At 44.1% G+C, this 24,073-nt stretch overlaps 1 protein-coding gene across 2 annotated transcripts in view; it reads left to right on the top strand.

The window, feature by feature from the left end:
• Positions 1-24,073, top strand: part of UGGT2 (UDP-glucose glycoprotein glucosyltransferase 2) — a 292,503-nt gene that overhangs the window by 193,430 nt on the left and 75,000 nt on the right. For both annotated transcript variants that reach the window (XM_030567566.1, XM_030567556.1), the window contains one exon: positions 8,198-8,387. In XM_030567566.1, the coding sequence (XP_030423426.1) occupies positions 8,198-8,387 (190 nt within the window). The remainder of the gene's footprint in view (positions 1-8,197; positions 8,388-24,073) is intronic.

Raw genomic sequence — 24,073 nt, 5'->3', positions numbered from 1 at the left:
TTTGATGAATCACATCCTTCAACCAGTAAACTGATGATTCCTTATGTAAGCAGAGTCAGAATGAGCTCTTCCCTGACATCTGGGTGGTGAGTTGTGCAAAAAAGGACCTCAGGGGCTGATCTTGTTTGCATGGGTATACCCACCCCGTCTAGCATGAAGGGAATGTTTGCCCAAATGGTCTCTTTGGCTGCTGTGGGACCCCCGGTCTCTTTGTTATTGGGGCAGGAGTAATAAAATGGTGTTATCCTGGTTATGAACTCAAGGACAGTACAACTGTACTTGGCATTTTATGATGGACTTGCCCTCAACAAAGTAGCACTCGCTAGGCAAGGGACATGGGTTCCAAAGCCTAGTGAACAGAGAGAGGCAGGGGACAGGTATGTGTACCTGGTAGTGTGGGCCCCTTCTGAAGGCCCTAAAGACCACTTTGACCCCTCCTCTCTCCACTGTGTAATGACAGAGCTAGTTTTGACTCCATTAGGAGACTTGTTACATGCTGCAGAGCTGAAATCACTGATTCCTAGGTCTAAGCATTAGACCTACTTTAGGCGAGTGGTTCTGAGTGCGCCAGTACTGCTGTCCCCCTACAAACAGCTGAAATCACTAAAGAGCTGAAATCACTGAAGTTACTAACAAGCTGAAATCACTGAGAGCTGTGTTAAGTAGTGGGGGAGGGACTGAAGACATATTGGTGAGCGGCTAGCAGAGCAGCCAGCAGAGAGGAGTGGCTAGCAGGGCGGTCAGCAAGACAGCTAGCAGAGAGGAGCAACAATACACTAACTAGGCCATAGCTGACTGCATCCGCAGTGACCATTATGGGTTTGTGCCCCTTGTAGTACTTGAGAACTGGAGCTGTTGAGATTTCTTTTACGTTTTATAAGGCATTTTCTGAATTTTGTCCCCAGAGCCAAGATTTGTTGGGCTTTAACAATTCTTTCAGTGATTTGTCACTGTAAAAAGGTCTTGTAGGTACCAACCAAGGTAGTTTATGATCCCCAGTAGATGTCCCAATTCTGGTACATTAGTTGGTGCATTCAGTTCTCAAATTTTTACTTTCTCAGGGCTAGGACTCATTCCATCTTTGTTTATTGTTTGTCCCAAAAACTTGATAGGAGGTAGGCAGAAAATGAGGTAGCCTGTGGAGTGTGCAGGCAACCTTTCAGGCTCCCAGGCACATCTAGAAATCTACTTCCACAATTGAGGTATTTGTACCAGTAACCCAGCTTGGCTGAATCGTCCCCAGACCAGGATGAATAGCATACTACCTCTTCCCTATAAATAGCCAAGGGAAGCACGAGACATGCACCCTTTCCTCCTTTCACCCTCCGCCCCCCGGACTTTTCCAGGACAGTGGTTTACAAGTATCAGAGGGGTAGCCGTGTTAGTCTGGATCTGTAAAAGCAGCAAAGAATCCTGTGGCACCTTATAGACTAACAGACGTTTTGGAGCATGAGCTTTCGTGGGTGAATACCCACTTCCTCAGATGCATGTAATGGAAATTTCCAGGGGCAGGTATATATATGCTAGCAAGCAAGCTAGAGATAACGAGGTCAGTTCAATCAGGGAGGATGAGGCCCTGTTCTAGCAGTTGAGGTGTGAAAACCAAGAGAGGAGAAACTGGTTCTGTAATTGGCAAGCCATTCACAGTCTTTGTTCAATCCTGAGCTGATGGTGTCAAATTTGCAGATGAACTGAAGCTCAGCAGTTTCTCTTTGAAGTCTGGTCCTGAAGTTTTTTTGCTGCAGGATGGCCATCTTAAGGTCTGCTATAGTGTGGCCAGGGAGGTTGAAGTGCTCTCCTACAGGTTTTTGTATATTGCCATTCCTAATGTCTGATTTGTGTCCATTTATCCTTTTCCGTAGAGACTGTCCAGTTTGGCCGATGTACATAGCAGAGGGGCATTGCTGGCATATGATGGCGTATATTACATTGGTGGATGTGCAGGTGAATGAACCAGTGATGGTGTGGCTGATCTGGTTAGGTCCTGTGATGGTGTCGCTGGTGTAGATATGTGGGCAGAGTTGTCATCGAGGTTTGTTGCATGGATTGGTTCCTGAGCTAGAGTTATTATGGTGCGGTGTGCAGTTATTGGTGAGACTATGTTTCAGGTTGGCAGGTTGTCTGTGGGCAAGGACTGGCCTGCCACCCAAGGCCTGTGAAAGTGTGGGATCATTGTCCAGGATGGGTTGTAGATCCTTGATGATGCGTTGGAGGGGTTTTAGCTGGGGGCTGTATGTGATGGCGAGTGGAGTCCTGTTGGTTTCTTTCTTGGGTTTGTCTTGCAGAAGGAGGCTTCTGGGTACACGTCTAGCTCTGTTGATCTGTTTCCTTATTTCCTCATGCGGGTATTGTAGTTTTGAGAATGCTTGGTGGAGATTTTGTAGGTGTTGGTCTCTGTCTGAGGGGTTAGAGCAGATGCGGTTGTACCTCAGTGCTTGGCTGTAGACAATGGATCGTGTGATGTGCCCGGGATGGAAGCTGGAGGCATGAAGGTAGGCATAGTGGTCAGTAGGTTTTCGATATAGGGTGGTGGTAATGTGACCATCACTTATTTGCACCGTGGTGTCAAGAAAGTGGACCTCCCGTGTAGATAGGTTCAGGCTGAGGTTGATGGTGGGGTGGAAGCTGTTGAAATCATGGTGGAATTTTTCCAGAGTCTCCTTCCCATGGGTCCAGATGATGAAGATGTCATCAATGTAGCGTAGGTAGAGAAGGGGCGTGAGTGGACGAGAGCTGAGGAAGCGTTGTTCCAGGTCGGCCATAAAGATATTGGCATATTGTGGAGCCATGCGGGTGCCCATAGCAGTGCCACTGATCTGGAGATATATATTGTCATCAAATTTGAAATAGTTGTGTGTAAGTATAAAGGCACAGAGCTCAGCAGCCAGTTGTGCTGTGGCATCATCAGGGATAGTGTTCCTGACAGCTTGTATTCCATCTGTGTGTGGGATGTTTGTGTAGAGAGCCTCTACATCTATGGTGGCTAGGATGGTGTTTTCTGGGAGGTCACCAATGTATTGTAGTTTCCTCAGGAAATCAGTGGTGTCATGGAGATAGCTGGGAGTGCTGGTGGCATAGGGTCTGAGTAGAGAGTCCATATATCCAGACAGTCCTTCAGTGAGAGTGCCAATGCCCGAGATGATGGGGCGTCCAGGATTTCCGGGTTTGTGGATCTTGGGTAGTAGATAGAATAACCCTGGTCGGGGCTCTAGGGGCATGTTGATTTCTTCTGTGTTAGTGTAGGGAGTGTCAATGGCAATATACAAAAACCTGTAGGAGAGCACTTCAACCTCCCTGGACACACTATAGCAGACCTTAAGGTGGCCATCCTGCAGCAAAAAAACTTCAGGACCAGACTTCAAAGAGAAATTGCTGAGCTTCAGTTCATCTGCAAATTTGACACCATCAGCTCAGGATTGAACAAAGACTGTGAATGGCTTGCCAATTACAGAACCAGTTTCTCCTCTCTTGGTTTTCACACCTCAACTGTTAGAACAGGGCCTCATCCTCCCTGATTGAACTGACCTCGTTATCTCTAGCTTGCTTGCTAGCATATATATACCTGCCCCTGGAAATTTCCATTACATGCATCTGAGGAAGTGGGTATTCACCCACGAAAGCTCATGCTCCAAAACGTCTGTTAGTCTATAAGGTGCCACAGGATTCTTTGCTGCTTTTACAGTGGTTTACAAGGAGCTCATTAATGTTAAAAAAAAATCTTCCATTTCAAGCATTATTAGATACATGACACCGACTTATGATTGTGGCATGAATGTTTATATCCCTTCCAAAACCAGGGAGTCAAAACTTCAGCACAAAAATGTAAATAATGTCTTGGGCAGAGAAGAATCAGCTGACTTTCAAGTCAGTTCACATAAAGGATACATAAGAGAAGAAAAGGAAGAGTTTGAAGTCTTCTTTCTAGTCCTCCACTGGCTCAGAAAGGACTTTGGACTAGCTTGATAGCCAGGGAACCCAGATTGCATGTATAGAAAAGACCGTACCTCTTGAAATAGGGACTCCTTCATCCTGACCAGAAGCACTTAGAGTTAACAGCCTGGGCACTGGAAGAGAAGTGTAGTTCTGCATACCTTGTCCATTAGGCTGTTGTTACATTTTGGTATCCAGATAGAACTCAGCTGGGATATGTCATTCATTGGTCTGGTCAAATTTACATTTCTGGTGTAAGGGAATCATAAAGCTCTTCTGGACAAGGACTTCCTGTTGGTTTGTACGGTGCCTGGGCCAATGGGTCCCTAGCCTCTAAATGTCACAATATATATAATCATAATCACAAAGTTCTGATGATTTCAGCTATGCTAGAGTTTATCCAGAGTGCTTGATTGGAGGAGTCCTGCAACAAAACATGATAAAAATGTGCGTAGCGACCCTAATAACATTGCATAGGTAGGCATGTCAGACTCTCCATTTGAGTATCATCAGATGGCAAGATTAGTCAAAATAACAGATTACACAATCCTGTGGCCGTTGCCATTACCTCTAAAAGGCAAGTTTTGGAATTAGTTCCCCTATGTGTACAAGAACTACACTGCTGTTGTCATAAGGAAAAGGTTATTCTTATAGCTCCAGAAACTTTTCTGTTTAAGATTAGTTAATCTTTCCATAATTCCTGGGAAATAGTTCTCCCATCATTTTGTTCTAACCCTTGACACTTCTTTGGAATGCTATGGCATAAATGGACTACAGTTGCTCCAGGCAAGATGTAAAAACCCTTTAGCAGTTGGCATGCTAGGCGTCTGGGAAACTATTTCCAGAAGTACCTTTGGGGGCTGTAGAGGAAAAGTGTACACCCCTCATCTAAGGGAGATTTTCAAAGTAAGATCCCATTCCTCTTCAGAAGCATCCTTTGATAGGAAGCTGCAACTGAGTTACTTACCGCATGATGTCGTGTTTTGTGTCAGTGAAATTTCCTTTGCTTCCTATTATTCCAGTATAATAATAACTGAAACTCTGCTTATCCTTTCCCTCTCTACTTCAGTAATTCACTGCTTGACACTTCCCACCAGAGATGAATGAGGAGATAAGCAGGGCAACAGAGTGAGAAATTTCTTACCTGTTAATTTTCTTTCTGTTAATATCTTCTCTCCTCATTCAAACCAACCTGGTAATCTGGTAAATGACCAGAATACAAATTGATTTTTTTTTTGTTTAAAGGGAAAATTAGACATATAATTGTTTTGGGACTAATTAATATGTTATGTCAAGTTGGTGTCTTAATACTAACAATCAGTTACTGGCATAGGCGGAAGGTTATATACTTTTGTGGTGCTCGGAAATCAGGAATATTCTGGGGGCCCTGCTCCAGCACTATTTGGAACTGGGTCTCTCCCCCGGCCCTGCCTGGATCAGGCCCCGGCCCCCGCAGGCCTCCCCCCGCCCCGCCCCCCCACATCCCTGCCTGGAGCAGGTCCCGGCCTCCACCTGCCACCCCTCCCCCTGCGTGACCACCCCCGCCACGTCCCTGCCTTAAAGAAAGCAGTGCAACGCCTTTCCCGTGCCTGCTTGTGCTGCCAGTGTAGCACAATGCTAGGTGGAGCAGCTTCCAGCAGAACTGCTGTCTGCTGCCCCAGGGTCCTAGTGCCTGCCAATCACTAATGGCAAGGCAGGCTGCCCTTACCATGCCCTTCCGCCCTAGCCCTGAGCCTCTCCAACGCCCCTCATCCCCAGCCAGAGCCCTCATCCCCCTGCACCCTGATCCTCTGCCCCAGCCCCGAGCCCCCTCCTGCATCATGAACCCCTCATCCCCCTGCACCCTAATCCTCTGCCCCAGTCCTGAGCCCCCTCCTGCATCATGAACCCTTCATCCCCAGCCCCAGCCAGAGCCCTCATCCTCCCACACCCTAATCCTCTGCCCCAGCCCTGAGCCCCCTCTGCATCATGAACCCCTCATCCCCCTGCACCCTAATCCTCTGCCCCAGCCCTGAGCCCCCTCCTGCATTGTGAATCCCTCATCCTCAGCCCCACAGCCCTTACCCCTGCACTCCCTCCTATCCCCAAACTCCCTCCCAGAGCGTGCACCCCCTTCCCACACACCCCTTCCCACCCCCAAACTCTCTCCCAGAGCCTGCACCCCTCACCCCCTCCTGCGCCCCCACCCCCAGCCCAGAGCCTGCACCCAAACTCCGTCCCAAAGCCTGCTCCCCTCACCCCCTCCTGCACCCAGCACCCAAACTCCATCCCAAAGCCTGCACCCTGCACCCCTTCTGCACCCTAATCCCCTGGCCCAGGACCTGCACTCCAGACCTCCCCTTCCCAAGCCTCCTCCCAGAGCCTTAGGCAGGTGGGGGCAGAATTTGAGGGGGCAGAGTTGTGGAGGTGGGTTCTGGGCACCACCAAAATTTCTACAAACTTGCCACCCATGGTTACTGGAGAGCTTCAACAGCTTTGGAAGAGCTCCTATGGTGGCCTGAGATGAAGGGCAAAGCCTAGTCCTCGAGTGTCCAGCAACAACATTGGACGGCCTCCAAATTCCATAGGTGAGGGGGATTAACCATTAGCAAGGAATGTGAAGAGACGCTGCTACCTGAAAATTATCAGATTAAAAAAATCCTCATTCTTTTATGTACACTCTGTGTTTGACCCTGACCTTTTGAATCCACATTAATCATTTTATACTATTACCTGACCAACCATATTTCTTAAAATGTCTCACACACCTCTGGTAGAGCAGTAGTTAAAGTAAATCAGAACAGGAAGGGGGACTCAAAATTGTGGTAGTTAATGTGTTGGGGTCTCAGTCATGTGGTGATGCAGTGTTGTATCATCTTGTAATGCTGGAATGCAACAAGGGGAAGTGGATGGGTATAAAGAGAACAAATATCAGGAAAGTATTCCTGGTCTGCAGGAGGTCCTAAATGTCCAAGCAAAAGCACATGTTTATGACAATAGCCATGCCTATCACATAGGTTTGACCTGGAAGGAGAGTCTGTTTTGACGTAAATACAATGGATTAAAAACTGGAAGGTCCAGGAATTCTTATCCTTGCAAAATTTTGACATACCTAAAGCAATTTTCTGCATTCTAGAAACTTTTAAGATCGTTTGGGAAATATATATTTTTATACTTGACCTCTTCTTTTCCCCTTTTCCCCCCTTCCAAAAAATTACTAAATTTTTAATTGTAATTTGGTAGAGGCAAGTTGTGTTCTATTAAATATATATTTTAAAAATGCACCAAAGCCGTCAAAATCAGTGGGGCCTAAACATCTCAAACAACAACTCATTATCCCCTCTCCTATTCATAAGAATCCTGGTATCCTGTTTGTCTTCCATCTGAAATCCGGCCTCCCCAGCTCCATTTCACCTGCCCCAATCCTGACATCTGAATCCAACATTAATGGGTATTTGATTGCATTATTTTGGCACCAGACTTTGTATACAAATATTTAAATATCTTTGACCTACTAAGATTCACACATTTCTTTTCCTTCCTTTATGATACTACTTTTTCCAGTCTGCCTGCCTGCCTTTTTTTCTTAGTTTTCTACTTTTTCCCCGTAATAAAATTTTCCCTTTCCTCCATGGAAATCTCCCATTTGTCCACTATCTCTAGTTTTTCCATTTTCTTGTTCTGTTCTTCTCTGTTATCCTCCTTTTCTGGAGTAACAGCAGGGGAAAGAAAGCCAACAGGGCCATTTTGTTGCTCCTGGAATCTGTTTTTTCTGGACTGTAGTTGGTAGGATGGGAGATGTCTCTCCCCTCATCTGTACCCCTTCTTCTGTTGGAGCTACTGACAAAGATGTCTTCCTTGGAGTTCCTCTTCTGTGAGGTGCCGCTGCTGCTTCACCTACTGGCAGGTGTTCTGGGAGGCCAAGAAACTCCACAGCCAGACTACTCGTGCTGCTCCCACTTCAGATTCCCTGTCTTGGGTCATCACTTTACCAACCACTGAGAGTGTGGAAGGAGAGGGAACTTCTCTCTCCCAAGCCAGAATGAGTGAGAGGGAAAGTAATCCTCCCATGCTTAGTCTTTAGCCGATGTGTTAAACGGTAGGTATTACATGAACACATCTCACAGGTACATGGAGCTGACATACCCTCAAGCATCGTTCATATATTAAATGGATTCGGAATGTTCACTGTGTTATAACATGTTTTTTTACAAGAACTTTCTTGTACTTAAAGCTGAGCCTGCATATTGTATAATATGTAATCTTTTGATGTACTTATTTTCAACAGCTTTTACCGTTTTGTTCTGGAGCCAGAACTGACCTCTGGAGCCAATAATCTTTTTCCTTCTGGACCTGTGGCAAAGTTCCTAGAAATGCCAGAAACACTACTTTTGACTTTAAACATGATCACTCCTGAAAGCTGGTTGGTTGAAGCAGTAAACAGTTCTTATGATCTTGATAACATTCATTTACAGGATGTAAGTAGTAATTTCTGAACACCTCTGAAAACTATAGCTGGATCATATAAGCAGAAACCAATAATAATTTTGCATAAATGCTTAATATTTCAGTGAATTACTTTGTTAATCTTTCCCCCTTTTAAATCCCATCTTCTCCTGTCAAGATCTCTCAGCAGCCTTCTTTTTTTCATAAAATAAACAAAACCCTAAGAATTAAGCAATAAATTATACAAAATTAGCAAAATTATTAGTGTATAATAGCAGTACAGGCAGTTACTGTTGTACGTTGAAACAATAGTATATACCTCTAACCCAATATAACACTGTCCTTGGGAGCCAAAAAATCTTACTGCGTTATATCAAACTTGCTTTGATCCGTCGGAGCGTGTAGCCCCTCTTCCCCTCCCTGGAGCGCTGCTCTACTGTGTTATATCTGAATTCATGTTATATCGGGTCACGTTATATTGGGGTAGAGGTGTATTTATGAAAGTGCACATCTTCTTGAATTAGGATTGAAACAGTGAAGTAGTCGTTCCATATGTTAGCCTTTCCTTTCCTTTTATTGAGTATTTCATTTTAGCTTCATCATCTGGCAAAAACTGGATTTTGAATTTTCCAGTCTATTCAGGATCTTCCATATTTTGTTCTTTGTTCTCATTATTGTGTACTATTTCTTCTTGGACTTCTTCTAGGGAGATGTCCAAAAAACTTACGACCCTTCTATAGAGGTCTTGACATTGTTTAAAATTGAGTTTTATCAGTTTCACCAGTGGATTATAAGATGTTTTCATATATTCCACATTAATAGAGACTGTTTAATTCACACACTCTGCTCCCAACTTTCCAATTGCACTGTTCCATTGAAATCATTGCTTTAATCTCTGTTATTTGCAGAGTTTAGTAATGCACATGCATAATATTTAATTTGTTTCTCACTTCCTTTTAACTTGGCTTGAAACTTGAGATGTTGAGTATGCATTTGTAAACATATTTGAAAGAGTAACATCTACTACAGTTTATTTTGTCCAGCAGTATTCACCACAGTTTTTTTTCTCAGAATAAACTATAGATTCTTCTTCTAGTGATGTCCCTGTGAATGCTCCACTTTACGTGTTCATGCGCCCCTGCACTTGTAATCAGAGATGTATGGTAGCAGTGCCCGGTTGGATCGCACATGCGCGGTCCCGTCTCACGCCACTTCAGATGATGATCTGGCTCTGTTTGACCAATCTCTCCCCCCTCCTCTTCAGTTCCTTCTCTTCTGCCTTTGACTATGAGTTGGAACATTTAGCTGCACCTCAGAGTTTACTTAGCAAAGAATAACTCCAGTTAGTTCTAGTTTTTTTAATACTTAGCCCTGTTCTTTTGTTTGTTTTTTTTCTTGATTAGAAATAGGTTTTTATTGAACCGTGGGGGAACAAAATTCTCTCCACAGGAGCATGCCTGATTCCCTGGGCTTCAAATGCTGCCTCGCCCGTAGGATGTCAGTGCCAGTGTTGGACAGAGATTCTCAGTGTGTCCGCTGCCTAGGTGAGACACGCATTCCTCAAAAGTGTCCACACTGTCATAAGTTAAAAGCTAGGACCAGGAAAGCCAGAGACTTATAACTGAAATTACTCTTAATGGAGAAGTCCCTGAGGCTGGTGTCTGAGCCAGAAGCAAGAACCCCTGCGGGATAGAAGTCACCTATGGCAGCCTCTGATAGAGGCTCTTCTTCTGAGGCTCAGATAGCAGACCATCCAACCGTAAAGATGGCTAAAAAGCATCCTGCGGCTTCACTGATTTGGGAAACGGCCAAGAAAAGGTGTTCCCCATACTGGCTTTCTCAGTCAGTACTAACCACACCGTCTCTACAACTGAGATAGCAGCACCCTCCGGTAACATGGGTACCATGAGAGCTAAGGATTCTAAATGAGCCAGCTCTGACACAGGTAGTAAGGGGAAAACAAAAACCCCGTTCCTTGGCATCGCTGGAACTGACCAATGTCCAGCACCCAGCAACTCCCTGCAACTGCAGTCCAGTTTGCCACCTACTGGCGATATACTACAACCTACGCACACTCCTGTACCAACATCGACCTCACAGTCAGCAGCACCATCTGCTATGACCTCAGTGGCACTGGCGATACTGAGTCAATTCTTACTACAAAAGGCTTTAGCAGTCTACTCAGTGCCTGACTTGCCTATCTTTGGCACCGACATCATCTCAGCTTAATCAGTTCTGAGTCACCTTTTCACTGCACCTTGCTGAGCTCCCCTTCTTTCAAGCAACGAACATGATAATAATGACAGGGAGATTTATTCCTCTCACCACTCTTCTCCCATTCACTATCTGGCTGGTCATGCCCTGTCACACAGAGGTTATCATACTGAGGCCAAAGAACCCCAGTGGTACAGGTATCAATGGATAACACCCATGTTGCCTCTGCCACAGTGGTTGTATTGGACCCCATGGATGACATCCCTGCAAACCTCTCAGCAACCCAGGGAGAGCACACATGAATCACCATCACCGTTGGTACTGGGACTGTTTCAGTCCCCTGCAGAATAGAAGGAACCCTCTGACCAGGAAGTTGAACCTACCATCCACTTCTTTTCATCTTCTCCTGTTGACACCATCATGCCCCTCCTCCCAATTCTGGGGACAACTTTAAACAACGTCAAGACATCTATAGGAGCGGTCGCAAGTTCCTTGGACATCTCCCTGGAAGAAGTCCAAGAAGCACAACGCAAGCATCTCGACATACTACAGACATTGACTTCATCTGAAATCACCCTACCCATGAATGATGCCATAATGAAACCGGTTAGGTTGTTTTGGCAGACCCCTGCAAAGATTCCACCAACTTATCAGAGGTCTGACAGAAAATACTATATTCCGTCAAGGGGCATAGATTTCCTCTCTTCCGACCCCACACTGAATTATTTGGTTATGGATGCGGTCCACAGATAGGGCAGGGAACCATTCCCCCAAAATACATCATATGACAAAGATTGGAAGAGGCTTGACCTCTTTGGCCACATAAGGCTTATTCTTCGGCGACTCTCCCTCTTCGAATGGACAACTATGAAGCACTACTTGCAAAATACAACCGTATGAATTATGTAAACTTAGCAGATTTTATTGAATTTCTCTCTGAGGAGAAAAAAGAGCAGTTCAGATCACTCACCTCTGAGGGACAGCTGATTGCCAGAACAGCATTGCAAGCTGCCTTGAACTCTGCAGACATGGCAGCATGCTGTAAGGCTACTGCAGTAGTCATGAGAAGAGCTTCTTGGTTGCATCTTTCTGGCATTCCCAGAAAGGTACAATCGACTGGTCAAGATCTTCTGTTTGATGGACCAAACTCTTCATGGCCAAAACTGATGAGTCTCTACTCACTGTCAGGGACAACAGTGAAGCCCTGGGTATTTATACCCCTAGGAACAAGAGAAGACAGCAAATATTACAACCCCCAAAGGTTCTGATCCACACCATATACACAACCAATCAGGCAGTACGAACCTCAGGGACATAAACAGAGGCCATTAAGGAGATGACAGCCTCCATTTCAAGCTGCCATGTCCCACCAACCATCCTCCAGATGCAAGTTTGATGTATTGGTCGAGGGCCAAAGTACACCACATCTGTCAATGCTGGAACTCATTTCCATCTCTGACATTTTCAAACCATTGTATCCCATTTTACCCAGTTGGACAGGCCACCACAAATGACAGATGGGTATTGGAGATAATCAAAATAGAATATTCCATTCCATTTACTTTCATCCCTCCTACCCACCCTCCCTTCCCATCCATCTTCAGGGGACCCCTATCACAAACATCTACTGTGACAGAAAGTAGCCCATCTCATAAATCTAGAAGCAGTAGAACTATTACCCATAAAATACAGAGGAAAGGGCTTCTACTTGCATTATTTTCTTATGCAGAAAAAAACAAGAGGATGAAGACCCGTTCTTGATCTCCAACATCTCAAAGAATTTGTAAAAACACAATACTTCAAGATCGTCACTCACTAACCACCATAATCCAGTACTAGAAAGAGGGGACTGGTTCTTGGCCCGCGACTTCCAAGATGCATATTTTCATATAATCATCCATCCCTCGCATTGGCGGTTTCTCTGATATTCAGTAGGACAGGACCATTTGCAATACAAGGCCCTACCTTTTGACCTATCCACTGTCCCTCAAATTTTTTTGAAGGTCCTTGCCGTTGTGGCTGCCTACCTATGCAGAAAAGGAATTATGATATTTCCATACTTAAACAATTCTCTGCTGAAAGCACCGACAGAACAAGTGGCTGTAGAGTCCACAGAACAGTCACTTGCACTCTTTAAGAGGTTAGACCTCCAAATAAATCCACAAAAATCTACACTGACACCAGTACAGAAAATAGAATTCATTGGAGCCTACCTTAATTCTCCTGAGGCGATGGCCACTCTTCCATGACAATTCCTCACCTTAACCAACCTGATTTTCAAAGTACAAATCAGTTCACAAGTCATCTCCAGGATGTTCCTGCAACTACGAGGCCATATGGCCTCCACAAAGTATGTTGTCAGGCATGCAAGACTCCATATGTGGTGCATACAAGCCTAACTCCTCTCAGCTTACGTCCCACAAGCGCCTCGCAATATCAAACAAGATAAAAGACACAACTAGACAACATCTGTGAAGGAGTGCCTTTCACTCAAACTCTCCCAGTGATGACCATCACAACAGATGCTTCACTTCTGGTTTGGGGAGCACACCTACGCCAACACTCTATCCAAGGTCGCTGGTCCCCAGAGGAAACTCTTCTGCATGTAAATCTTTTAGAACTAATTGCTGTTTGCAATGCTTTCTCCAATTTCTTACTGATCATAAAAGGCAAGACCATACAAATCCTTGCAGACAGTGTAGCTTGCATGTTTTATATAAACAAACAAGGGGAAGCATGATCAAACTCCCTACGTGTAAAAGCGATGAGACAGTGGCAGTGGTGCATCAGACACAATATCCACATTACAGCACAATACCTAACTGGCTGCCAGAACACCACAGCAAATACATTAAGCAGGAATTTCTCCCAGGACCCCAAGTAGGAATTGGACACCCACATGCTTCGAAACATTTTCAAGCATTGGGGATTCCCAGTGATAGACCAGCTCACAATGGCACAAAATACCAAATGCCCACAGTTCTGCTCCAGGGCAGGACTTGGTCACCACTATCTGGGCAATAACATCCTTGTGAAGTAGAGTGCTCCTCTCCTATATGTGTTTCCTGCCCACCCCTCTCCTAGCTCGGGTGATCTACAGAATCAGACAGAACAACCCCAGGGTAACTCTAATAGCCCCCCATGTGGCCTCACCAAACCCAGTACCTTTACCTTCTGAAGCTATCGGTATGCCCACCATGCATGCTCTCTCATCTTCTGTCCCAGGACTCTGGTCACGTTCTTCATCCAGATCCTCAAAGACTCCATCTCAAAGCATGGCTACTCCATGGCTCAAGAGATCTGAAATAACATGTTCAAATGAAGTACAAAACATTTTGCTACATAGCCACAGAACAAACACCCATGCCATCTACCTGCACAAATGGAAACAATTTGATGCAGAGAGCCAACAAAAACAAATTGCAGCAATCTCTTCCCTTTACTCCTAATACTGGACTACTTGTTACAACTTAAAAAATCAGGCCTTTCCATGAGTTTGATTAAGGCGCATCTCTCCACTATCATAGCATTTCATCACAAAGTAGACGAATTACCCATATTCACACACTCATTCACCAAAAGGTTCCTTCAAACCCTCAACAGCCTCTACCTTGAGGTGAGAAACCCTACACCTAGTCCTTTGAATCCTCATCGACCCTCCATTTGAATCCAGAGCGACATGCTCTTTATTGCTTCTTTCTATGAAAGTAGCATTCCTTGTGGCGATTTACATCTACCAGACAGGTGGGAGAATTGGGTACGCTCATGGCAGACCCACCATACATGATCTTTTTCAAAGATAAAGTTTCCCTGGGGCCACATCCTAAGTTTTTGTCTAAAGTCACCTCATCATTTCACCTCAATCAACCTATCTACCTAAGAACATTTTGCTCCAAACCTCATGAGGATAGATGACAGTCCAGACTACATACCCTGGATGTATTCAGAGTGTAGATCAGTGGTTCTCAAACTGTGGGTCAGGACCACATACCTTGGTTCGCGCTGCTTCCTGCCGCCCCCCTTGGCCTGGGACAGCAAACCATGGCCAGTGGGAGCCACGATCGGCCAAACCTGTGGATGCAGCAGGTAAACAAACTGGCTCAGCCCGCCAGGGTGCTTACCCTGGTGAGCTGCGTGCCAAAGGTTGCTGATCCCTGATCTAAGCAGTCATCATTCCAATAAGATGATTTAAAATGGGTTGTCACAATCAATCTTTATATTCTATTGTACTTAAATCCCAAAGCATCAAACATAGGAACATAAATGGAAAATATTACTTTCCCTATGAGCAAGTTACTCACCTTGTGCCATAACATAAGTTCTTGGAGATGTGTCTCCCTGTGGGTGCGCCACTTTAGATGTTCATGTGCCCCTGCTCTCATAATTGGAGATTTATGGCAGCAGTGCCTGGCTGGGTTGCACATGTGCAATCCTCATCTCACACTGCTTCAGGCAGTTATCTGGCGCTGTGCAACCAACGACCCCTCTGTTCCTTCTCTATTGCAGAGCATTAGTATGAAAATCCGAAATTTTGGGGGGGATCTGGTTTTAGATGCTGACAGAAAGTACACTTCTGTGGAATGTGGCCCTCCCCAAGGCAATGGACACTGAGTGAATACCCATCTGTTACTGGAATGGACTCCTTGCCGGAGAAGCGCCACTTAAATCTGGGTGAACTGGACATGCCCTTCACTTGGGGGGATGGACAATCCCTCGTACTAATGTGACATTCTATACCATGGGGGAGCACCCTGTAACCCCCATATTTATCATTTGTATATAATTGTGATATTGCATACACAGCCTGCATTGTAAGGAATCATGGGAACGGTTATGATCTGCCTAAACCCACTGTGCCACCTAAATAAATAAATATATAATTGATTCGTATGAAGTTATGAGAATTGTGTGATATGTTTGTCACTAAAATATGCTGTCGGTTTGGGACGCACCCAGATACTAGCTCTCTAGAGACAATGACAAGGGAGGTAACCACAACCAGCTGAGTGCTGAACAGACATCCCCAGCCATTGTTCAGCAAGAGAGTTACAATGCAATGAATCACTTTCACAAGGCCACACCAGAGGAGTTACTCAAACTTGCCTGGTAACTCAGCAATGCTCACCAGACATGCGTGGACTTGTGTTCTCCAACCACATAAAACAGAACCCAGTGGTCCCATGCTTGGCCTTTTCTCCTCCCCTCCACCTATGCTGCAAGCAACAAGGACACTCAGAAAACTAAAGACTCCAACAGAGGAGACTGGCCCAGATTTCAAAGGTGAAACCTGTGTAATATGAACTGCAATATTGAGTGGGATAAGAAAAACTGCTTAATCTAGATGTTGCCCAGCCTAATAGGGTGCAGAGTTTAGACTGTGTGCTTATATTTTATTTTATTTTATTTTGGTAACCACTCTGATTTTTTGCCTATCACTTATAATCACTTAAAATCTATGTTTTGTAGTCAATAAACTTGTTTTTCCAGTTTACCGGTGAGATTGCCTGAAGCATTTGGTAAATCTCCTCGGGTTTACAAAGGCTGGTGGTATATCCACTTTCCATTGATGAAGCGGTGAGCAAATTAATAACCTTGCACTGCTCGTCTTGAGCAGTGCAAAACAGTATATTCCTGAGGTACAAGGCTGGGAGCTGGGCGGATTTGGTTGATGACTTTCTCTGTGTGATTCATGAATGGCTCTGGGAGAATTCATAGAATCTACCTGTGTGTGGGGCTCCACATGCAGTTGTGCTGAGTTATAACGATGTCTGGAGGGGTTTGCTGCTTCTCACTAGCAAAGCATTTTGAGAGACAGCCCAGGCTGGACAGTTAAGGGGGCACAGCAGTCCCACAGTCCCAGGGATCCAATCACAACTGAAATCTCTTCCTCCTCTCCAGATGAGACTGTAATGCCCCTTCCACCATCTATGGCAGATGATTTTAAACTCTTCCAAGACGTGACTAGGAGGGTGGTATATAACATACAAGTACCTCTCAAAAAAGTAAAAGACACTCACCATAAGCTACTGGATATTTTACATGCATCCTTCTCCTCCAGGATAGCCCTCCCCATCAATGAGGTGCTGTTGGACCCAACTAAGCTTATATGGTAAACGCCAGCATCAGCCACACCAACATGCAGTCGGGCCAATAAACAGTATTATGTACCTCCCAGGGATACGGAATTTCTTTTTTTCCCACCCTCCTCCTAATTTCATCGTGATAGATGCAGTGAACTCCCATGACTGGCAACATCATTCCAAGTCCACCCTTTGACAGATTGGAAGTGCCTTGTCTTATTTAGGTGAAAGACCTACTCTTCTGCTACTTTGCAATTCAGAATTGCAAACTACCAGGCCTTAACAGCAGAGTATGATTACATGAACTATAACAAGCTTAACACCTTTATTGACCATCTCCTGGAATCACAACGGGAGTAGTTTTGAGCCATTATCAGTGAAGGGCAGCTAGTGGCCAAAACTGTATTCCAGACAGTGCTTGATGCAGCTGATACAGCATCCTGGTCCATCTCAACAGCAGTCGTGATGCGATGAGCTTTGTGATTGCATCTTTCAGGCTTCCTGAAAGAGGTGCAAACAGCTGTCGAGGACCTCCCCTTCAAAGGTTCTATATTGTTTGCTGAGGAGACTGATGTGTCGTTCCACACATTCAAAGACTCCAGAGCCACACTTGGTCACTGAGGATCTATAGACCCCTTCAAAAGAGAAAATTTAGTCCTCAGACTTCTCACTAATACATCCCAGAATTATGTTTGCTTTTTTTGCAACAGTATTATGTTGTGGACTCATATTTAGTTTGTGATTCACTAACACATAGATCCTTTTCTGCACTACTCCTTCCTAGGCAGTCATTTCTCATTTTGCATTTGTGCACTGATTATTCCTTCCTAAATGTAGTAGTATGCATTTGTCCTTATTTAATTTCCGTCTTGTTTACTTCAGACTATTTCTTCAGTTTGTCAAGATCATTTTGAAGTCTAAACCTGTCCTTCAAAATGCTTTCAACTCCTTCCAGTTTAGTATTATCCACAGACTTCAAAAGTGTACTCTCTGTGCCATTATTCCAAATCATTTATGAAGATATTGAACAGAACAGGACCCAGGACAGATCCATGAGGGACCCCGTTCAATATGCCCTTCCGGCTTGATTGTGAACCATAGATAACTACTCTCTGAGTATGGTTTTCCAGACAGTTGTGCTCCCACCTTATAGTAGGTTCATCTAGGCTATATTTCTCTAGTTTGTTTATGAGATCATGTGGGACAGTATCAGAAGCCTTACTACAGTTGAGATATATCACATCTACTGCTTCCTTCCAGCCACAAGGCTTGTTACCCTGTCAAAGAAGGATGTCAGGTTGGTTTGACATGATTTCTTCATGACAAATCCATGTTGATGCTTACTTATTATTTTCTTCTATATTCTGACAAAGGAATTGTTTGATTATTTGCTCCATTATCTTTCTGGACACTGAAATTAAGCTGACTGGTCTATAATTCCCTGGGTTGTCCTTATTTTCTTTTTTATAGATAGATATTATATTTTCCCTTTTCCAGTCCCCTGGTATCTCTCCTCCTCCTCCACGAGTTCTCCAAGATAATCGCTAATGGCTCAGGGATCTCTTCAGCAAGTTCCTTAAGTATTCTTGGATGTATTTCATCTGGCCCTGCCAACTTGAAGACATCTAACTTGTCTAAGTAATGCTCAACTTGTTCTTTTCCAATTGTAGCCTCAGATCCTACCGTATTTACACTGATGGATGAAGAAAGTTCTGGATGGAGACTCTACCTTCAAGAGTGACATCCCTGTTAAGGGGACTTCCTTATCTCATTGGATTTGGGAGATGCATACATTCACATTCCAGTGTACCCCTGCTACCACAGGCTTCTGAGATTTGCTTGCAGCATGAATCATTACCAGTACCAAGCACTGCTATTTGGTCTCTCATAGACTCATAGACTCATAGGTCAGAAGGGACCAATATGATCATCTAGTCTGACCTCCTGCACAAGGCAGGCCACAGAACCCCACCCCAGCGCATTTACAAAGATGCTGGTGGTGATCATAACTGGACTTGGATTCACTGTAGCCATGTCTGGATGACGTCTTATTCAGAGCCCCATCGCAGATTATGGCTCACAGTGCCATGATCCAGACTCTCAGAATCTACTGCAAGTGTACTGATTCATCATAAACACTGGGAAAAGTTCCTTGATTCCTTTGACAAGGATTTTCACTCGGTGTGGTGATAGACACGTCAGTAGTGCAGATCTGCCCATCACTTGACAGATTCTAGAACGAGTAGGCATGGGTGCCGAAGGCGGCACGCGAGCTGATTTTTAGTGGCACTCACACTGCCCGGGTCCTGGCCACCGGTCTAGGGGGTTCTGCATTTTAATTTAATTGAAGCTTCTTAAACATCTTAAAAACCTTATTTACTTTACATACAACAATAGTTTAGTTATATATTATAGACTTAGAGAAAGAAACCTTCTAAAAATGTTAAAATGTATTACTGGCACACGAGACCTTAAATTAGAGTGAATAAAAGAAGACTCGGCACACCACTTCTGAAAGGTTGCTGACCCTTGTTCTAGAAGATTCAGGATCTGATATCCATGCTGGTCCAGTGCAAGAGCCCATCCATAGTTCAGTGCCTTAAGCTATTGGGCCTCCTAGTCTTGTGCATAGGAATCATCCCCTGGGTAAGATCACTTCCAGACCTTTCTTCTGAAAGTATGGAGCCACTCCTTGGAGCACATGGAAGATCACATACTGGTCCCGCACCAGGTCATTAATGTGCCTCCATCTGGACCAATTTCAGTCTTTTGTGTCAAGAGCACAAAGAAAATCCAAGAGATCCTTGGAATCCAGTTATTCTGGATTTTCTTCAAGAAGGAGTGGATAAGAGTTCAGCCAAGCATACCAGGTATCAACCCTCAGTAGTATACTGTTTACAGGATTCTTAGGCTCCTTGGCTGAGAACTGTCAGGTAACCAGGTTCCTCAGAACCATTAGATTGGCCAGACCACTGTTTTACTTCATAGTCATCTATGAATTAGGAAAAAATCCACTACTTTAAAAATTCATGTTTTTATGTTTTGTCTGAAATGGAGGGAATTTCTTCGGAGTATTAAATACTCTGAACACTAAAGATGAAAACAGAATTATAAATGGATTTCTATATGTTTTGCCTCACCAGAATGCTATGTAATTGAGCAAAGCACATGTAGTCAGTTGAGTCAATTCTGAGCTAAATTTCAAGCCCTTTCTTGTAGACTCTCATAACAGTGAGTCATGAGTACCTTCATTTGTCCACTGCTAATAGAATTTTTGAATACATAAAGTTGTTTTTATGTTATACCATTGTTTTACCTCTCCATCAAAACCTGTTTTCTGGTCACCATCCCATCCACCAGACAAGTTTCAGAGTGGCAGCCTTATCTACACAGAAACCTTACTGTGTGTTCCTTGATGACAAGGGGTGCTAAGAACTCTAGAAACATTTTTGTCTAAGGTAAATTCTGCTTTCTGTGCCTTGCAGGAAGTTGTTTTCTCTTCATTCTGTCCAAAGCCACAGAAACCAACTGAGAAGCTATGGCACACCTGGGACGTCTGATGAGCGCTAAAATTTTGTACCAAACATACAGGATTCACAAAGAGATCAATCTCTCTATTTCCTTTCAGCCAAGATGTCAGGGTCTTCGAGTATCCAATCTATCCCTGGCCAGATGGATCAAACTGTGTATCATTGAGACACACAAAGACATTCAGCATGCCTATTCCAGAAGGAGTCAAGGTATATTCCACAAGATCCCTGGCAGCCTCTTGGGCTGAAAGATATTGTCATTGGTTAACAGATACTATGGAATGGACTTTCTGCTTTTCACAGAGGCCTCCTTTGGCATGAGGATGCTGCAGGTGGTCATCTAGTAATAACCTTGCTGTTTGGGCAATCCTGAAAAAGGTTTTTTTTTCCTTTCTCCTCTTATTGGACATTCTTCTGTCCCTCCTTACTCCTATCCACTGCTTGCTACTTCCCATACCTGGCAGAATTGTAGGAGATTCTGGGATACAGAATGGAACATTTCTTACCAGATAATTTCCTTTCTGCTAGCAGTGTCTCCCACAGTTCTAGCCACCCCAGATGGCTCTCCATCTGAGGGTCAATGTTTTATTTGCATAATTACCATATGAGCAAGGACTTATTGTACATAGCGAATTGGTTGGCATTATTACTAATTATTTTCTATACGTTTTTAGACAGCTTTGAAATGAATCATCTGATAGCCAGCCAGTGTAGGGTTTGTGGCTAGCACAGGATATGCTACAGCTTTGAACTGTCTTCCGAAACTGCAGTCAGGAAGGGAATAACCCATAGGTAGCAGAATTATGGAAGATGCTGCTAGTGGAAAAGAAATTGTTAGGTAAGAAATTTTCCATTACAAACAATAAAATAAAGTTGGTTAGATGATAGGATAAACAATGTCAAAAACTGAACTCACCATGGAATATTATGATTTTAAAGAGATAAGAAGTCAGTTCAATTAATTCATGGTCTAAACACAAGTTTGTTACAAAGGCAAACTTTTATCTTAGTTCTGTACTACTCTAGGCAGGTGATTTTGGTACCAGCCTAGAACTATAGATGCTTAAATATAGATCCTTATTTATTTCTGATCACACTTAAATACCAATCAAATTATATGACTATTTATGTCACTTAAACTGAACAGTTCTGAGGTAGAATTTTGAAATTTAGATAAGTTATTTAATTATCAGAGGATATCAGCTCTGTTCAAACTAGGTGATACTCATAGCCAAGCTTTGCCACATGCACAGAACTATTACACATTAAATTCACAATATAATTTGCAAGTAATAACTCTGAAGTTATTCTAATTTCTCTGGAATTTCACCAGTGCCATAAGCTTTTATGCTAATTTAACCAAAGATTCAGATAGTGATAAAATCTTTAGCTTACAAGCCAATTCAAAGTGTCTTCCTCTTTTTGCCTTAGAAGCCATTAGTTCTGTTGACCACAAAATCTGTCTGGTTATTAAGCTGAATTCCTTGAAACTCGCAGGTTTTCTTGGTGTAACTTTAACTGTAGAGAAGCAGTTTCCTACTACAAACAGTACTAAGTTTAGTTAGGGTAATGAATTTCCCCAGCCTCAATGCTCTCATTTACTTACTGATTTAGTGTAATTTCTAGACAACTAAGAGTACGTCTGTGCAGCAAATGCCACCCCAGTACAAGCCCACTGGGGACCCTGGATTCCTACTTGAACTTGCTGGTCGACACTGAAATCAGTGCCACCATGTCTTCACAGCCATTGTTAACTGCACTACTTAGTGTCCCTGCCTGCAGGTATATGGGATCTTGGGGAGCAATTACCACACAGGTGGGGTGCAAAATAAACTTTATTAAGGAGATGCAAAAACAGGGAAAATGTAATAGTGAGGGGTATGGGGTTTGTTAAGGTAGGCAATTGGGGAGGGAGTTCTTTTAGTATAGTATAGGGGGTTTCAATAGTGGGGTACAATACAGTGGGGTACAATACAGTGGGGTACAATACAGTTGGGTACAATACAGTTGGTAACCAACTAACACTGAAGTATAAATGTAACAGGTAGCTAACAATTTCTAGGTAAAGGGTGTGTCACAGCAGCATATAACCAACTAACAGTTATGGGTAAAATGTGTTAAATAACCAACAACTTTAGGTAAAAATGTGTCACAGTGGTGTAAATATAAATGTGAGGTGTGTGAGAGAGAAAAAGGGTAACCAATGGGGTTTTATGCTAAACTTCAGTAATACAATTGAGGTTTGGCAGCAGTAGGAGCGGGGTGAACACGTGGGGGAAGGGAATAAAAGAGAGAGAAAGAGAGAGAGGCAGTGGTAGAGGAATGAGGTTAGGGGATGGGGGAAGAGGAGCACGTGGTGGAGCAGAAACCAAAGATAGAGGCGCTACAGAGGGAGATTTAAACTCAGGGAGACACAGAGAGCAGACAGGCTGCAAGTTTAAACAGCAGAGAGACTGCAATGAGTGACTCTGGAGCTCGGGGGGGGGGGGAATTGGGGCAGTGGGAAGACAAATTTAAATAGTAAAAACCTTATCTATCCCCTAACTTAATCAAACTTATATAAAATGACAAGCAGCTACAGAATACAACCAGGCAATGATTTTCTAAACTTATCTTAACCAACAATTAGGCAACACAACAAATATCACAGAAACTTACAAGCTCTACAATCTTAACAAACTATGACTTATTAAAAAAAAACAAGACCTATGGTGCACCTTATGCTATGGGGAGGTTACAGAGGGCAGAGTGGTATGTATCCAGGACCCAGCTCCAAAGGAAGCCAAGGGATGGTAGCTACAGCGGTGGATACAGCTGAAAGCAGAGAGCCCCAAGGCAAAGCCCACAGGAGCAGAGCTTAGCAGTGGCAAAGAGCTCTGTAGTTTAAGAGAGGTTTTAAGACACAGACCAAGGTTTAGCTTGAGTCTGTGTGCTGGGGAAACAGAGCCAGCAGCTAAAATAATAAAATAAAAGTATAGAAAGCTTTACAGAGGGATTCTTACCAGTCCCCAAGGCAGCAGCAAAGGCAGAAGCAGCAGCAACATCAGAAGAGGCAAGGAGGGTTCGGTACAGTCTCAATAATCAGGAGATCTCTCAGGTAGCAATTCGTTTTTCGTGGGGGGGGGTTCAAAAACGGGGGTACGCTCAAAAATAAAACGAGAGCGGAGAAAGGACCCCCCAGAACCCCTGGCTGATCAGACCAGGCAGCAATGCAGGAACCTTTCTGAGGTGTGTTTCAAAAATGTCTGGTTTTAAAGGCAAACTTGGGCAGTTTCCCACCAGTAATCCTGATAGGCTCCCTCTGTCACAGGGGAGGGGGCACAGGGGAAAAACTGAAGGTAAGCCCAGAGACATGCCTGGACATAGTCCTGTGCAATAGGTGACTCAAGAGCACATGAGACTATGACTCATGCCCAGGATCTTAAAACCACAATAGGCCTTGCAGCTCTGGACATTGCCTACCCTACACCAAGCCCAGGTTCAACGAGGTGATAACAGGACTAACCCTTTGAAAAGGGCAGTGGTCCCACTTAGCATGCAGCACAAGTGGCCATCCCTTTGAGAAGGGCAATGGCTCTTGTTAAACAACTTAAGGGGCCCTCCCTTTGAGAAGGGCAGTGGCCCTGGTAAACAACTTAACAGCCAGGGAAGGGCGGCCACAGGAGAACAGAAAACAAAATGGAGTCTGGGGAAACAAAATGGAATAGGAGAATAGCTGTAACGGACATGCCCCCCTGGCCGACCTGAACGGGCTGTGAGGGGGATGTCCCATGCAAAGGCCAAAAAAAAGGAAAAAAAGAAAAAAAAAAAAGGTTTTACAAGTCATCGTCTTCGTAGTATGGAGGTGGTGGTTTGCTGCTGTCCAAGGGGATGGAGGAATACCTCACCTGCAAA

The sequence above is a fragment of the Gopherus evgoodei genome, chromosome 1 (genome assembly GCF_007399415.2).
Source record: "Gopherus evgoodei ecotype Sinaloan lineage chromosome 1, rGopEvg1_v1.p, whole genome shotgun sequence".
Classification (NCBI taxonomy): domain Eukaryota; kingdom Metazoa; phylum Chordata; order Testudines; family Testudinidae; genus Gopherus; species Gopherus evgoodei.
Note: the sequence above shows the minus strand (reverse complement) of the source record. Positions and strands in the feature narration are given on the sequence as shown.